Consider the following 17,307-nt stretch of genomic DNA (forward strand, 5'->3'; position numbering starts at 1 on the left):
CCAGCCTGCAACGTGATCTCTGCGCCATGCTTCTGGGCGGGCTTCCAGCCCTACCCTCGTGCCAGATTGTGGGGTGCTCCATGGGCAGGACGCTCCATCTGTAAACCCTTTGGCTCCGTGGGGGCGTGGGGGAAACTGCTCTGGGAGTCTCTCAGTCCCCTCCGCCCGCCCACCCCTATCACACTGCTAGGAGGGAATCCTGGAGGCCTGCCGCCCAGTGAGGAGGTGTCCGCAGGCCCACAGTCAGGCTGCTGTCATGGCTCTGGGGTAACTCACAGCTGCTGGCAGAGCCCCCCTGGACTGAGCGGCGCTCAGCTGGGTCCTGTGTGCTGAGTCCTCACAGCTGCACCCAGGACACCTCCAGCCACGAGCAGGGACTGCTTCTCCTCTGGCTCCTGAGGGCTCTGTGGTGTGATTCAGGCCTTAGGAAGCCGGGGGTGCTGTGGGGGGTGCGGACCGGGAGCGACAGTGAGTGAGGACCTTTCTCCAGTGCCAGGCTCCCGGCAGGGTCGTGTGTAACCTGAGGCCTGGGCACTCGTGGGACTCCGCTGGGTGGTCCTGGGGCTCCAGGCCTGGGGCGGGGAGTCAGCCTGTCTTTGTCCCAGGCAGGGCGGATGGTGGTGAGCAGGTGGCCGCCATCTCCTGGCTTGCCTGGGCGGGTGGAGGCTCCAGGGAGGGGCAGTCCCGTCGTCTCTGTTCTCTGCACGCTCAGCTCCGGTGAAGCGAGGGGACGTGTTGAGCTGGGAGGTGTTGGGTGACTTCCTCAGATGCGGCTTCCCCGCTGCCCTGCTGAGGAATGGGACACATCCGAGCGGGAGGCCTGTGTGACATGGCGGTGAGTGTGTCTGCTGCCACGGGAGCCTGACTTGCTCTTCCCGTGCTGCGCAGAGTCGGCGCGTCTGTGAGAATCTGAGGACACTCCGCACTCTCATGAGGCACCTCTGTGCTCGACTGAAGGCAGGTCTCCTCTCCGTTTCCGTGTGTGTGCGTGCGTGCGTGCGTGTGTGTGCATGTGTGCGTGTGTGCGTGTGTGTGTGTGTGTATGTGAGTGTGTGTGTCTGTGTGTGTGTGAGTGTGTGTGTGTGAGTGTGTGTGAGTGTGAGTGTGTGTGTGCGCATGTGTGTGCGTGCGTGTGCGTGCGTGTGAGTGTGTGTGAGTGTGTGTGTATGAGTGAGTGTGTGAGTGTGTGTGTGAGTGTGTGAATGCGTGTGAGTGTGTGTGTGAGTGAGTGTGTGTGTGAGTGTGTGTGTGAGTGTGTGAATGCGTGTGAGTGTGTGAATGCATGTGAGTGAGTGTGTCTGTGTGTGTGAGTGTGTGTGAATGCATGTGAGTGTGTGAATGCGTGTGAGTGAGTGTGTGTGTGAATGCGTGTGAGTGTGTGTGAGTGAGTGTGTGTGTGTGAGTGTGAATGCGTGTGAGTGTGTGTGTGAGTGAGTGTGAGTGTGTGTGTGTGAGTGTGTGAATGCGTGTGAGTGTGTGTGTGAGTGAGTGTGTGTGAGTGTGTGTGTGTGAATGCGTGTGAGTGTGTGTGTGAGTGTGTGTGTGAGTGTGTGAATGCGTGTGAGTGTGTGAATGCGTGTGAGTGAGTGTGTGTGAGTGTGTGTGAGTGTGTGAATGCGTGTGAGTGTGTGTGTGTGTGTGTGTGAGTGTGTGTGTGTGCTCTGGGCTCTCCCTCTGCCTCTGCCTCTCCCTCTCCCTCTGCCTCTCCCTCTCCCTCTGCCTCTCCCTCTCCCTCTGCCTCTCCCTCTGCCTCTGCCTCTCCCTCTCCCTCTGCCTCTCCCTCTCCCTCTGCCTCTCCCTCTGCCTCTCCCTCTGCCTCTCCCTCTGCCTCTCCCTCTCCCTCTGCCTCTGCCTCTCCCTCTCCCTCTCCCTCTCCCTCTGCCTCTCCCTCTGCCTCTCCCTCTCCCTCTGTCTCTCCCTCTCCCTCTGCCTCTCCCTCTGCCTCTGCCTCTGCCTCTCCCTCTCCCTCTCCCTCTGCCTCTCCCTCTGCCTCTGCCTCTGCCTCTCCCTCTCCCTCTCCCTCTCCCTCTCCCTCTGCCTCTCCCTCTCCCTCTGCCTCTCCCTCTCCCTCTGTCTCTCCCTCTCCCTCTGCCTCTCCCTCTACCTCTGCCTCTCCCTCTCCCTCTCCCTCTCCTTCTCCCTCTGCCTCTATTCCTCTCCCTCTCCCTCTCTCCCTCTCCCTCTGCCTCTCCCTCTCCCTCTCCCTCTATTCCTCTCCCTCTCTCCCTCCCCATATAAATGTAAAGCAAAATAAGAGAAGTATTGAGGGACTGGGAGATAGCCCAGTATGCAGAGTGCATACTTTGCATGCACGAGGTCCTGGGTTTGATCCCTGTGCCAGATGGAGCACCCATGGATGGCAGGTGGGGTGGGGGCCTCCATGGGTGAGGTTTTCTTCCCTTCTGTCTCTCTCCCACCCGTATCTCACTCCTCTCTCTACGAATGAAAACCTCGGGCTGGGAGGGCACTCAGCAGTGCCACATACGCAGGAGCCCCTCGGCTCAGAGCCTGATGTGAGAAAGTGAGAAAACCAGTAGGAGGCCAGGGCACGTGTGGCCACTGAAGACCTGGGTTCAAACCCTGGCTACCCGTGGGTGCCCCTACAGGGGGGGGCACAGCGAGTGGGGCGGTGTCTTGTGACTCTCTGCTCTCTGTCTCTGCCCATGTAAAAAGAGGCCCAAAGCAGAGTCCCAGCAGTGACCCTGGCGGCAGAAAGAACAGCCGCTAAGAGTGACACTAACGCCGTTTCCGTCAAACAGGCTTGCGGTCTGTGGCGACTGTTTTATGCTTTGGAGCTTCCGCTGATTCCAATCTTAGCAGGTAAGATGCCATGCGGTGCTATGCGGTCATCTTTCTAGAGAATTCTGGGGCGCTCAGGAGGTGGCCAAGCCTCTCACCACCTCCCCTTTCTGTCCCGAGGGCCCGGCCACGTGGCCTCCTGGCCCGGCAGTTCAGCCCTGGGCCTGCTTTCTCCACCGGGGCAAGGGCAGGCAGGCCTGCCTCCCGCACACCGGAGGGCCCGGAGGGCTGCCAGCCGCAAACGGGGAGGGTCGTCCTGGGCCCGGCTGCTGTCCCCTTGAGCTCCCTTTGGGGGACCCACCCCAGAAGCGCGCCGGCGGCCCTACTCTATGCCCCCCATAGCCTCCTGCTCTGCCCACATCATGCTGGACACCAGGAGAGCAGAGCCCCAGCTGGCAGGGAGAGCCCTGCCCCAAGCGTTGCCGGCTGGCTGGTGCACCACCTTTGCCGGACATTGGAGCTGGCCCTGGTGGCCTTGCCGAGACTGCCATCCTTGGAGTGGCTGCACCGCACCTGCCTGCTCTTTGAATCGCAGTAATGGAGAGTCACAGCATCCTCGTGAGCACAGAGGAGACAGAGAGGATCTCGGAGCTTCTGGCGGTATGTAGTCGCCCCGCCCCGCCCTGTCCTCCGTCTCCTCGGCCCCAGGACAGGCCTGTCCCTACTCCGCAGGGAGGTGTCAACATGCATGGGGACTTGGCCTGGGCTCTTGGCTCTTCCAGAGTGTCCTCAAACTCAGTATGTTTCCTCAAGAACACTCGCCCCGCGGAGCTTGGCGAGGGCATGGCATCTTTTTAAAAAAGCCTGCTGTGTGCTGTGTGAGAGGCAGGGAGTGGAGTGCTAGACATGGCTAGGCCCCTCACAGCAGCCCGGGCCTTCTCCAAAGTGGCCAAGTAAAGCGGTGCATGTGGTACAGTCTGGCCAGGTCCTCTCCCGGGGGCGCTCCCAGTCCCCGTTAGCAGAGGGACGTGGCTCTGGGGGCCTTTATGCTGCCCTACTCGAAGCTCTGCCACTCTCTCTGCGTCCTGCTGGTGCTGAAGAGACAGGCGAGGTGTGACCGGAGGGGAGACTTTGCTCTCATAGCCCTGGGGACCAGTCTGTGGGGCGTGGCGTCTCCTGGTTCCAGCTTGTCCCCAGAGGCTTCCACTCGCCTGCCCCGAGCACCTCTGCCTTCTTCTTCCGTGCGCTGCTCTGTCCAGAGCTGCGGCACACTGGAGCTGATGCCGTCACTCTGGCTCTTTGTCCTTTGGCGCGTTTTCTGTCCGATTTCCCTGTTCTGGTAGGCCCTTCCCGGTGTCTCCGCACCTTACTTGTCGACCAAATTAAAAGCCTAGTCAAAGGCAGTCTCTCGTCTGATAAAGCGCAGAGCACGGACGGCATCTTGACCGAGTTGGCTGACTTAGGTTCTGGCCTCCGTTTTATAGAGTTTATAGAGTCCTGAGATTCTGCTCCTGGTTTTCTACTAAGATGTGAGGGGCAGGGGCATAAAGCTGCAGACCCTCCGCCTTCCTGTTCACGGGCTGTTTACTAGCCGATTCCTAAGGCCTCTTGGGTCACCCTCCGCTGCACCCGGCTTTGCCCAGAGCTGCCGGCTTTGTCTGGAGGGAAGGCGTGCGGTCATCATGGTCCCACGCATCCTGTTCTTCCAAACTCCTGCCTGGGACACCACAGGGCTCTGCTGTGGTGGTCCCCCGTTTTCTAGTTGTAACTGCTGGAGGACTCACTGTCCCCTCCCTCCCTTGCACCCTTCCATTCTCCCTTCTTTCAGTTTGCTTCCACAGATTTGGACGAGAGTGAGTCTGTATTCCTGAGTCTTCACCATCAGGCAAAATGTGTGTTCTAATACCCATTTCAGTAAATTACAGATATTTTTTTTTAACCAGAGCCCTGCTCAGCTCTGGTTTATGGTGGTGCCAGGGATTGAACCTGGGACTTTGGAACCTCAGGCACGAGAGTCACTTTGCATAGCCATCATGCTATCTACCCCCACCGTACAGATTGTATTTTTTTTTTTGCTGTCAGGGCTTTTGCCAAGGCTTCACACCCACAAAGTGCTGCTACTCCAGGAAGACTGTTGTTGTTTTTCCAGATAAAAGTCGAGAGGGAGAGAAAAGAGAGACACAGCAGCACAGCTCAGCCAGCTACGAGGCTTCCCTCTGCACGGTGCCCCTGGTGGGCTGGTGGTTCACGCCGGGTCCATTCTTGCACACGGTGAAGCAGGCTCTCACCTGCCGCGCGAGCCCCAGCCCTGAGTTTTCTGTTTCCGCGGCACCGACCATGCAGTTAGATGAGCAGAGGTCACCTCGGGGTGAGGACTCTCCTGAGGCTGTGTTTTCCCACTTACAGTCTCGGCTCAAGGAACTGGAGCAAGAGGCCCACTTTGCTGCAGGAGAGCGGTTTCTGATAACGAGCAGTCACCAGCTTCGAGAGGTAAAGCTGGGCTTTGGTCTTTATAAGTGAGTGTGCTGCTTACTTAGGGGCGAAAGGGAGAGATATGCAAAAGCGCTATTAGTCTCGGCCGATCACCTGTTGGGTTGTCAGAAAAGTCATGATGCATTTTTGTTTTAAAGTTTAAAATTTTTTAATAACATCTTTTATTTATTTATCGGATAGAGACAACCAGAAACCGAGAGGGAAGGGGATGATAGAGAGGGAGAGAGACAGAGACACCTGCAGCCCTGCTTTGCCACTCACAAAGCTTTCCCCTTGCTAGAGGGGACCAGGGCGCGAACCTGGGTCCTTACACACTATAACATGTACTCAACCAGGTGCAATACTACCATTTTCACATAGAAAAAGAGAAATATACCATGACTCTTCCAGTAAGCCAGCAAAAACAGGCCGTCTCCTCATGTTCTCACGTCGAGAGTCATTGCTTCAATGCCGTCGCCGCTGGGCGTAGCACCAAGTCGGAGGCAGCCTGCTCTGGAGTGTGGGTCCCGACCTCTGTCCTGATGGTGCTCACTTCTTCCCCTGACGCATCCTCTGTCACTGCTCTGGTCACAGGTCCTGTTTGGTAAGCTCAAGCTGCATCTGCTGAGCCCTCAGAAGAGTATGCCCAGGCCAGGACCACGGGGACAGCCGTCCACATCTGAGGCCGTGGTAAGGAGTCTCTCCTGTCGTGGCCATCTGCTCCACGTGAGCGGGTTTCGAAGGCCCCCCGGGTGCCCCACAGCCACGGGGTGGCGTCCTCCGTAGGTCCACGTGCACACTCAGAAAACACTCAGCTGCCCCCGGGCCGAGCATCTGGCCCTACCCCCGGCCTCCTCACGCCTGTCCTCCCTGCAGCCCCCACTTGCCTGCTTGCAGAGATCCCCCCCCCCCCCCCCCGCACTGCTGGCCTCTGGCTGTCAGCTGCAGGGCTGTTCCAGAAAGGCAGGAAGGCCCGTCACTGCCCGGCTGTCCACTGTGCCCGGCTCACGGCTCACCGCCTGCTATAGGAGCACAGATGCTCCCACTTGCCCGGCACATCCATGGGCGCAGGCGGCCTTGATGGGCACCCAGCCGGCTGGACTCGCTGCGCTGTCTGTCCGGAGCACCGGCTGGGTGTCTGGTCTCAGGGTGCAGTGCCCGCGGCTGGGGAGCGCTCAGTGCCCTGCAGCCTGCCCTTGAACGGGGCTGCTTTATTCCGGTCTGGCACCAGCCGGCAGTGTTGCCCTCCCTTTGCTGCTCCTGCCTCCCCTCCCGCCAGAGCCTGGAGCAGGAGCAGAACGCGGTCTCTTCCGCTGCCATGTGCTTTCTTTGGCCAGAAGGGCCACGGTGGCCTTAGTTTCCCACAGAGACGGGCTCCGTGCAGATGAGCTTAGCCTTTCTCCTCACTCAGCGGACAGCTGAGAAGACGCTTCCCAGGAAGTGCCCGGCGTGGCCCTGGAACCACAGCCAAGGTTCCCTGCCCTGCCTCCTGCACCCCCCTGGGAACCCAGCAGATGGGGAACCTGAGGGGGTCGGCTGTGTCAGGATGCGTGTTGACAGATGCTGATGCCAAGCGAGACTCCTTGCCAGGCGCAGTTGGATCTGTGGGAAGTCCTGTGCTCAAGAAACACCCTGGGGTGACGGAGGGCCGGCCTGCTGGACAGGACAGAGGCTTTGGGGACATCCTGCTGGGCCAGAGGGCGTGTAGCAACCCCCCCACCTGGGTGGACAGAATGGTGGGCAGAGCGGAAGGGGTGCCCCGGGGTGAGGCAGAGCCAAGTGGGGGCCTGCTTGGGGCTATGACTCTCACACCCCACCACCCCATCTATGCTGCTCCACCACGTGATGCTTAGTGACATGGGGCAGAATCTTCCGTGTCCGGGCACTCTGGGGGTGTGGGGGGGGAGGGAGAGCTCTTCTGTGGAATGCGTCGGCGTCAGGGGTGGGTTGTCCTCAGCTCAGTACACCTGCATGCTCAACCCCCAGAGGGGGCCTCTTGGCTGGCGCTGAGGTGAGGGTCCCCGAAGTGTGTGACAAGGGGCCTTAAAGTGAGGGACTCGCAGTGTCTGCTGAGGGGCCTTGAGGTGAGGGTCTCACAGTGTCTGTTGAGGTGCACTGAGGTGAGGGTCTCACAGTGTCTGCTGAGGGGCCTTGAGGTAAGGGTCTCACAGTGTCTGCTGAGGGGCCTTGAGGTGAGGGTCTCACAGTGTCTGTTGAGGAGCCTTGAGGTGAGGGTCTCACAGTGTCTGCTGAGGGGCCTTGAGGTGAGGGTCTCAGTGTCTGCTGAGGGGCACTGAGGTGAGGGTCTCACAGTGTCGCTGAGGGACCTTGAGGTGAGGGTCCCCACAGTGTCTGCTAAAAGCCTTGAGGTGAGGGTCTCAGTGTCTGCTGAGGGGCACTGAGGTGAGGGTCTCACAGTGTCTGCTGAGGGCACTGAGGTGAGGGTCTCAGTGTCTGCTGAGGAGCCTTGAGGTGAGGGTCTCACAGTGTCTGCTGAGGAGCCTTGAGGTGAGGGTCTCTCAGTGTCTGCTGAGGGACACTGAGGTGAGGGTCTCACAGTGTCTGCTGAGGGGCACTGAGGTGAGGGTCTCACAGTGTCTGCTGAGGGCACTGAGGTGAGGGTCTCACAGTGTCTGCTGAGGGGCACTGAGTTGAGGGTCTCACAGTGTCTGCTGAGGAGCCTTGAGGTGAGGGTCTCACAGTGTCTGCTGAGGAGCCTTGAGGTGAGGGTCTCTCAGTGTCTGCTGAGGGGCACTGAGGTGAGGGTCTCAGTGTCTGCTGAGGGGCACTGAGGTGAGGGTCTCACAGTGTCTGCTGAGGGGCACTGAGGTGAGGGTCTCAGTGTCTGCTGAGGGCACTGAGGTGAGGGTCTCAGTGTCTGCTGAGGGGCACTGAGGTGAGGGTCTCAGTGTCTGCTGAGGGGCACTGAGGTGGGGTCTCACAGTGTCTGCTGAGGGCACTGAGGTGAGGGTCTCAGTGTCTGCTGAGGGGCACTGAGGTAGGGTCTCACAATGTCTGCTGAGGGCACTGAGGTAAGGGTCTCACAGTGTCTGCTGAGGGCACTGAGGTGAGGGTCTCAGTGTCTGCTGAGGGGCACTGAGGTGAGGGTCTCATACTCTCTGCTGCAGGACTCTGAGGTGGGGTCTCACAGTGTCTGCTGAGGGATGCTGAGGTGAGCATCTCACTGTGTTGCTGAGGGGCACTGAGGTGACAAGTCCTTTTCATGTGTGCTGAGGTGAGGGCTCAGCAGTGTCTGCCCAGGGTCTTTGAGGTGAGGGTCTCTCAGTGTCTGCTGGGGGCACCATGGCCGGCTCTTCTGGGCATGTGTCTTGCTGCCGAGGTGCTTGTGTCCTCTCTCTTTAGAGGACTGATCCCTGGTTTATGGAGATACATTATATCACTCATTCTCCCCTAATTTGGCTTATAGATTCAAAATGATCCTTAAAAAATCCTAGTAGTAGTTACATTTTAAAAAAACTTTTAAGAAATTGGTAAGCCAACTCCCTATTTATTTATTTACTTATTTACTTTATTTACTTATTTTAATACTGGGACTCAGTGCCTGAACTATGAATCCACTGCTCCTGGAAGGACATTTCCCCCCAATTTTGTTGCCCTTGATGTTATTATTGTTATTGCTGTCACTGCTGCTGTTGTTGTTGTTGGATAGGACAGAGAGAAATCGAGAGAGGAAGGTAAGGCAAAAAGGGGAGAGAAAGATAGACACCTACAGACCTGCTTCACCACTTGTGAAGTGACTCCCCTGCAGGTGGGGAGCTGGGGGTTGGAACTGGGATCCTTACGCTGGTCCTAGCTTCATGCCATATGTGCTTTTTTTTAAAAAAAAATTTATTTAATTTATTTTTTTTAATATTTCATTTTTTTATTAATGAGAAGTGATAGAAGATAAAGAAAAAAAGATATGACTCTGGTACATGTGCTGCCGGGGATTGAACTCAGGACCTCATGCTTGAGAGTCAAATGCTTTGTCCACTATGCCACCTCCCATACCACGTGCCATGTGCGCTTAACCCACTGTGCCTGGCATCCAGCTCCCTAATTTATATGGAAATGCAGATTACTAAAAAGTCCCAAGAAGCTCTCCAGAAAATAGTGGTGCTTCCAGAGGACTTGGCGAATGGGTATGGAGACTGGCCTCCACTCAACCATCAGGATTACTAGGAACTAATTCTTAGTACAATGTGACCTAATTCAAGGAAAAGTAGTGGACTAGTGGGTCAGGGCAGAGAACACAGAGACTTCACGCGTATAAAACATAGAAGCTCCAAGAGGGTGGCCCCCAGAGGCCGTGAGTAAGGAGCCCTTCACATGGGTGACAAAGGACAGGGGACTAGTTCTAGACACACAGAAATTCCAAGTGAATTGCAGGTCTGAATATAAAAGGTAAAATGAGGGTGAGGGAGATAGCACAATGGGTATGCAGAAGGCATTCTTGCCAGAGACTCTGAAGTTCCAAGTTCAGTGCCACCATAAGCCAGAGCTGTGCTTTAGTACAGGAAATGAATTGTAGAAGACGCCATAAGAAAATACTCTGGGCACTTGGTGGTGGTGCGTGTGCTACTATATGCAAAGGCCAGGCTCGAGCCCTGGTACCCACTTGCAGGGGGCAAGATTCATGAGCAGTGAGATAGGTCTGCAGGTGTCCCTCTGTCTGTCTCCCTCTCTGTCTGTCCTCCCCTCTCAATTTCTCTCTGTTGTATCAAACAAAATAGAAAGAAAGAAATAGAGAGAAAGGGAGGGAGGAAGGAAGGAAGGAAGATTGGATGGAAGGAAGGAAAGAAGGTTGGATGGAAGGAAGGAAGGAAGGAAGGAAGGAAGATTGGATGGAAGGAAGGAAAGAAGGTTGGATGGAAGGAAGGAAGGAAGGAAGGAAGGAAGATTGGATGGAAGGAAGGAAAGAAGGTTGGATGGAAGGAAGGAAGGAAGGAAGGAAGGAAGGAAGGAAGGAAGGAAGGAAGATTGGATGGAAGGAAGGAAAGAAGGTTGGATGGAAGGAAGGAAGGAAGGAAAGGAAGGAATGACCACCTGGAGCAGTGGAGTCATAGTTCAACACTGAGCCCCAGTGATAACCCTGGAGGCAGAGAGAGCGAGAGAGAGAAGAAATAAAGAAAATACCTGGGAGTCAGGCGGTAGCGCAGTGGGTTAAGCGCACATGGTGCAAAGTGCAAGGACTGGTGCAAGGATCCGGGTTCGAGCCCCCGGCTCCCCACCTGCAGGGGAGTCGCTTCACAGGCGGTGAAGCAGGTCTGCAGGTGTCTGTCTGTCTCTCCCCCTCTCGGTCTTCCCCTCCTCTCTCCATGTCTCTCTGTCCTGTCCAACAACAACAATAATAACTACAACAACAAAATAGCAACTGCAACAAAAGGGAATAAATAAATAAATAAATATTTTTTTAAAAAGTAAAAGAAAATACCTTCACGTCTTTGAGGCATATAGACATCTTAGAACACCAGTTCATCAATTGGTCAACAGTAAAAAATCAGTATATCTCTGTGAGAAGATTGAGTCTAAGAAATAAGGCAGAGAGTGATAGAAGATCTTTACAGTATGGGACTAAAGAAAACCTCGTGTCAGAATATCAGCTCCTAAACCAGGAAGAACAAGCACAAAGCCTACTTCTGAAATGGATGGAGGATATGAGCGTGGACATTTTCCTGTAACATCCCCTGGGGGCAATATGGACCCCAGTTCTTTATGGGGAGCAGCAGGTGGGAGCTCTGGCTTCTGTAGTTCCTTCCCCAGTGGACATGGGTGTTGGCAGGTGGACCCACACCCCCAGCCTGTGTCTGTCTGTCCCTAGTGGGGCAGGGCTCTGGGGAGGGGAGGCTCCAGGACACATGGGTGAGGGCGTCTGCCCAGGGAGGTCAGGATGGCATCAAGGCGGCATCTGCAGCTTGATGGCTGAAGGCAGTAAGATATAGAGCCCCCCACACACACTAAAAACTCATAGTCAGTTGCAGTGTTACCTTTTTAAAACTTCCCAGATAACCAAGGTTAGCGGGAGTGCAGGGCACTGGGGAGGTTAGTGTGTTCCACTTCTTGATCTGGGAGACAGTGTATTAGATGTTTGTTTTTTAGATCATTTAACCATATTCTTTATATTCATATAGTTTTTTCTAGTGTTTACTTAAAATATTAAAAGTGTGTGGCCTGGGAGACGGCGCAGTGTCTTGAGCACCGAACTTGCAAGGCTGAGTGATGAGTTCCTGAGTACACTCCCTGGCATCACATATGGCAGAGGCATATGCCAGTGAGAAACTCTGTTCCCCCTTTCTCTCTCTCCTAAATAAATAAATGAATCTTTAAACTAAATAAATAAATAAACAAACAAATAAATAAATAAAAGTGACCTGAAAAGCAGCCCACAAGATAGGGCTTACACTGCACCATATGCAGAGCCTCGGGTTCAACACCCAGCACCAGAGGGGACATCACGGACCGGGGGATCTCATAGATGGCAGGGTAGTGTCGTGGTGTCTCCTCCTCTCTGTGTCTCTGCGCTTAACTGAAATGAAAAAAAGCGGGGAGCTAGCTGGTAGTGCAGCGGGTTAAGCACACATGGCGCAAAGCGCAAGGACCGGCATAAGGATCCCTGTTCGAGCCCCCGCCTCCCCACCTGAAGGGGAGTTGCTTCACAGGTGGTGAAGCAGGCCTGCAGGTGTCTGTCTTTCTTTTTTGTTTGTTTGTTTGTTTTATGTATGTATTTATTCTCTTTTGTTGCACTTGTTGCTTAATTGTTGTAGTTGTTGTTATTGATGTCATCATTGTTAGATAGGACAGGGAAAATGGAGAGAGGAGGAAAGACAGAGGGAGGAGAGAAAGACAGACACCTGCAGACCTGCTTCACCGCTTGTGAAGTGACCCCCCCCTGCAGGTGGGGAGCCGGGGGCTCAAACCAGGATCCTTACGCTGGTCCTTGCACTTCACGCCACGTGCGCTTAACCCGCTGCACTACTGCCCGGCTCCCCAGGTGTCTGTCTTTCTTTCCCCTTCTCTGTCTTCCCCTCCTCTCTTGATTTCTCTTGGTCCTATCCAATAACAACAACAACGATAAACAACAAGGGCAACAAAAGGAAAAAAATTGCCACCAGAAGCCGTGGATTTGTAGTGCAGGCGCTAAGTTTTAGCAATAGCCCTGCAGGCAAAAAAAAAAAAAAAAAAAAAAAAAAGAATCCAAAAAAATTAAAAGCTTAGGATCATATAGGCATAAAATTGGAGCAACACACACACACTCTGTCTCTCCCTCTCAGTCAAAACCCCCTAACCACGCTGCAGTATCACCTCCTGAAACTGTCCAGATAACAGTGGCTCAGTTACTGGAGGCCCTAAATCACCAGATTCCACACTTGCAGGTGTTTCTCTGTCTCCATTTCCACACGCCCTGGGTCTAGATTTTTTTTTCTTTATTTATGTATTTTTTTCCTTTGTCACTCTTATTTTTAAATTGTTGTTGTAGTTATTATTGTTATTGATGTCATCATTGTTAGGACAGAGAGAGACGGAGAGAGGAGGGGAAGACAGAGAAGGGGAGAGAAAGATAGATACCTACAGAGTTGCTTCACTGCCTGTGAAGTGATCCCCCTGCAGGTAGGGAGCCGGGGGCTCGAACTGGGATCCTTAAGCCAGTCCTTGCGCTCCTGGCTCTAGATTTCATCCACCCAGATCTCAAGAGGAATCTCATTTCCAGGCCTAAGTAAAGTGCTTTAGCTCTGCTGTGGACAACAATTATTTGATGAGCGATTAGGATTAAGACATTTGGTAAACTGAGTTTATTGTGAATCCTCATTTTGGAAAGTGGAAAGTGTGTTCAGTGCAGAATACTGACTATTTAGACTTGCTCCAGCTGAAAAGAAGTGTTTGGAATATTCATGTCAAGAGAACTGGATTCACGATACCTATTTTCACTTTTAGTTACATGTTCTGCAAGACCTGCATCCGCTGCCCAAGATAATCTTGGAGTACAGGCAGGTAAGTTAGTGACCTCTTAAGTAAGCTGGTGACAGAGGGGACCGTCGCACATCGTCCGCTAGCAGCAGTGCAGTCACTGAAGCAGCCTCACCGTTCTGAGGGGACTGGGCTCAGTTCAGCCTCCCCGTTTCAGCACAGCTAACAGGCTCTCAGGTCTGCAGCTGGCCCTGCTTGGTGCTGCGAATCCCGGACTCATGGGTGGGAGAAGGATGGAAGTCTGAGAGGAACTCCTGGGAGTGAAGCAGACTTCAGCAGTCCTGAGTTAAAGTATTTTCACAGAATGAAAGAGAGGAGGGCAACAAGAGGGAATAAATAAATATCAGAAAGAGGAAGAAAGAGGGCCGGGTGGGGGGCGTGCCTGCTTAAGCACACGCAGTACAGAGCATAAGGACCCACGCAAGGATATGGGTTCAAGTGTGGGGGCCACTTCATGAGTAGTAAAGCACATCTGCAGGTGTCTTATCTTTCTCTGTCCCTCCTCTCTCAATTCCTCTCTGTCCTGTCCAATAAAACGGAGAAAAAGGCCGCCAGGAGCACTGGATTCATGGTGCTGGCACCGCACCCCAGCGACAACGCTGGAGGTAGAAAGAAAGAGGCAGAGACAGAAGGAGACACAGAGCATTGTCGCACCACCTGTCGCTCCCTGTGGTGCTGTCTGTGGCGGTCCCGTGTGGCTCTTGGGATTGAAAGCCCAGAATAGCGCATGATAAGGTGTGCACTCTGCTGGGTAAGCTGTCTCTTGGAGTGTGTGTGCGAGTACATCTGTGAGGAACGCGAGCATCCTCTGGCATATGCCTCGCTGGGGGGGGGACCCAGGGCCTCACACCAGAAGTCCTTTGCTGTAGAGCCACCCCACCGCCCCCGCCACCCCAGGGCCCCTCCTGCCCCTCCTCCCCAGCAGTGGGCCCCCTGCATTCATGCCCGCTGATGTGTTGGCGCCCCTCCTGCCAACAGCTTCTCCTGCCCTGCTGCATTCCCTGCGCCCCATTCTGGAACCTGCTTCGCAGCCGCAGTGGCTCACACCTCTGCCTGTCATAGTGAGCCAGCCGGCCTGCTGCTGTCAGGACAGGGTGGCGCCCAGGGCTGTTCCCACAGGGGCGGCTGTGACAGCCCTTTGTCCCCAAAGCATAGAGAGGACTGAGACACAGACACCACTGGGGCACTGGAGGAAGAGGCATATGCGACTCTTGGTTTATCTCTGCAACCTTTCAGTAGGAAAGGACTATTCCAGAATCTAAGATTTAGGGCTGCAGGAATAGTCAGCCAACTAGGGGGTCTGCCCTGTCGCATATGTGACCCAGGATTGAACCCCGGCACCATGTGGGAGGAGCCACAGTCCTTGGGGCACCTCCGTGCCTTAATGTCTCACCCTCTCTTTGTCTCACTGTGGGTGGGAAAGCAGCTCAGGAATGGTGCAGCCACGCCGGCGCAGTGCTATCCCATAAAATGTGGTATTTATAGAGGAGTACGGTGACACCTTCCTCTGTTGTTTTATTCTGGGAACCACACAGACCATCTCAGCACCTCCTGGAGTCAGCTGAGGTGACGCCAACATCACACACCCACACCCCACTGCTTATCCAACTGTTCCTGTGTCAATACTTGAACACAGACAGTGACCGTTTGTGTCTTTGAAATGCAGGTTCGCAAGATCAAGTCGACCTTCATAGACGGACTGCTGGCCTGCGTGACAGAGGTAGCCGGGCAGGTGCTGGCTTCACACCTGGAAACATGGGCACGAGTCTTGCTTTTAAAGTTGAGACCATATCTTGAAGCCCCGTGTTTGATCATTTATCTGTTTAAATTAATTAATTGTTATTTTTGCCACCAGGGTTATCACTGGGGCTCCGTGCAAGCTCTGTGAATCCACCACTCCCGGCGGCCATTTCCCCTTCTCTCCCCCTTTCTGTTTTATTGGACAAGACAGAGAAATTGCGATGGGAGGGAGAAGGAGAGAGGGAGAGCAGCCCTGCTCCACCACTCGTGAAGCTTCCCTCATGTGTGTGTGGGGGGGAAGCAGGTGCGGGGCTTGAATCCTTATGCATTTTAACATGGACACCACCGCCTGGCCCCTAAAGCCAAGCATTCTAAGTGCTCTCAGCCTCCAGTGCGTCTCCTTCCTGTGGTCAGCGTGGTCCCCACAGGAGGAGCCCGCAGTCAGGTGACATCTTTCTGTGGCTCATCTGAGACCACGCAGCAGGGACAGCAGCCCTGGCTTCCCGCACCTGCGTGGCACAGACAAGAGACCCAGCACCCTGCTCTGCTTTTGTGTGGGCCAGGGGACCCCTGTTCTCCCAACTGGTTGCTGTGGAGTGTGAGGCTTGGACAGCGCAGGGTCAGGAGTGCCACAGGCACACAGCCCCCCCCCCCCCCCCAGCAGCCGGAGCTGACACTGACCCTCTCTTGCTGATAAAGGGCTCTGTTTCCTCTACGTGGAGCCAGACAGGGACTGTGACCGGAAGACTGTCGGCCAAGCATCCTGTAAGTCCGCTGTCCCTGCTAAACAGAGAGTCCACACCCCCAGTTGATGTTCCGCCCACATGCATGTTCCTGTGCTGACAGATCGTGTTTCAGTCTGCTTGTGCCTTCAGCTGGTGTTTGTTTAACACCTACTATGTTTGGGGATCAGAGCGGGGGGGGGGGGGGGGGGGGAACAGGACGCATGAACTCTGGGGACGCTCTTCATTTCCAGGAAGTCAGGCAGCCCAATGCCAAGGACAAAAGGGACACCCTGTTCCCACTCCCCCTTCTTTGCTTTTCCCATTTACATTTCACAGGCGGTGAAGCAGGTCTGCAGGTGTCTGTCTTTCTCTCCCCCTCTCTGTCTCCCCTCCTCTCTCCATTTCTCTCTGTCCTATCCAACAACAACATCAATGACAACAATAAAAGTAATAATGACAACAGCAAGGACAACAAAATGGAAAAAAATGGCCTCCAGGAGTAGTGGATTCGTGGTGAAGGCACCAAGCCCCAGTGATTACCCTGGAAGCAAAAAAAAAAGAAAGAAAGAAAAAGTGACTAAACTAAACTAGTGACTAGCTGTGAGAAGAGTCTCAGTGTAGTTGTCTGTCTGTCTGTCTGTCTCATGTTCCAGGACCTCCCCCAACCCCGGAGTCTTTTACTTTGATGTAACACACCAGCTCCAGTCCACGTTCTGCTTTGTGTTTTCTCTTCTCATCTTGTTTTTCAACTTCTGTCCATGAGTGGGATCATCCCACAGTCATCCTTTTCTTTCTGACTTATCTCATATCACACGATTCCTTCAAGCTCCATCCAAGGTAGGTGAAGAAGGTGAATTCACCATTTTTCACAGATAAGTAATATTCGTGTGTGTGTGTGTGTGTGTGTGTGTTAGAACTTGCTCAGCCGCTCATCTGTTGTTGGATACCTGGGTTGCTACCAGGTTCTGGCTCTTACAAATTGTCCTGCTATAATCATGGGTCTACACAGATCTTTTTGGATGGGTGTGTTTGGTTTCTTAGGATCTATCCCCAGGAGAGGAACTGCAGATTCACAGCCTTCTGAGAGTTCTCCAGACTGCTCTGCACAGGGGCTGGACCCACTGACATTCCCACCAGCAGTGCGGGAGGGCCCCTTTGTACACACAACCTCGAAAGCATTTGTTATTGCTGCCTTTTCTGATGTGTGACATTCTCACAGGAGTGAAGTGGTGTCTCAATGTTGTTTTTATTTTAAAAAAAATTATTTATATACTTATGAAACACATAGAGAAATTTAGAAGGGTGGCGGAGTTACGGAGGGAAAGAGACAAAGAGAGACACCAGCAGCCCTGCTTGATCACTCATGAAACTTTCCCGCTGAGGTGGAGACCAAGGGTTGAACCTGGGTCCTCATGCGCTCTAGTGTGTGTGCTTCACCATGTGCTCACTGCCTGGGTCCTCGTGCACTCTAGTGTGTGTGCTTCACCATGTGCTCACTGCCTGGGTCCTCGTGCGCTCTAGTGTGTGTGCTTCACCGGGTGCTCTATGCCTGGGTCCTCATGCACTCTAGTGTGTGTGCTTCACCGGGTGCTCTATGCCTGGGTCCTCGTGCGCTCTAGTGTGTGTGCTTCACCGGGTGCCTACTGCCTGGGTCCTCGTGCGCTCT

General features: G+C 54.3%; 1 protein-coding gene across 10 annotated transcripts in view; it reads left to right on the forward strand.

The window, feature by feature from the left end:
* The window catches only part of POLN (DNA polymerase nu), an 86,495-nt gene that overhangs the window by 29,948 nt on the left and 39,240 nt on the right, over positions 1 to 17,307 (forward strand). For all 10 annotated transcript variants that reach the window (XR_009549058.1, XR_009549057.1, XR_009549059.1 and 7 more), the window contains 8 exons: positions 889 to 957; positions 2,760 to 2,820; positions 3,335 to 3,399; positions 5,146 to 5,229; positions 5,806 to 5,901; positions 13,144 to 13,200; positions 14,843 to 14,896; positions 15,616 to 15,681. Coding sequence is in view for 7 of the 10 variants with exons in the window: in XM_060188353.1 (XP_060044336.1) it covers positions 889 to 957; positions 2,760 to 2,820; positions 3,335 to 3,399; positions 5,146 to 5,229; positions 5,806 to 5,901; positions 13,144 to 13,200; positions 14,843 to 14,896; positions 15,616 to 15,681 (552 nt within the window). In the remaining 3 variants the exon portion in view is untranslated. The remainder of the gene's footprint in view (positions 1 to 888; positions 958 to 2,759; positions 2,821 to 3,334; positions 3,400 to 5,145; positions 5,230 to 5,805; positions 5,902 to 13,143; positions 13,201 to 14,842; positions 14,897 to 15,615; positions 15,682 to 17,307) is intronic.

This window comes from Erinaceus europaeus, chromosome 3 (assembly GCF_950295315.1).
Source record: "Erinaceus europaeus chromosome 3, mEriEur2.1, whole genome shotgun sequence".
In the NCBI taxonomy this organism is placed as follows: Eukaryota; Metazoa; Chordata; class Mammalia; order Eulipotyphla; family Erinaceidae; genus Erinaceus; species Erinaceus europaeus.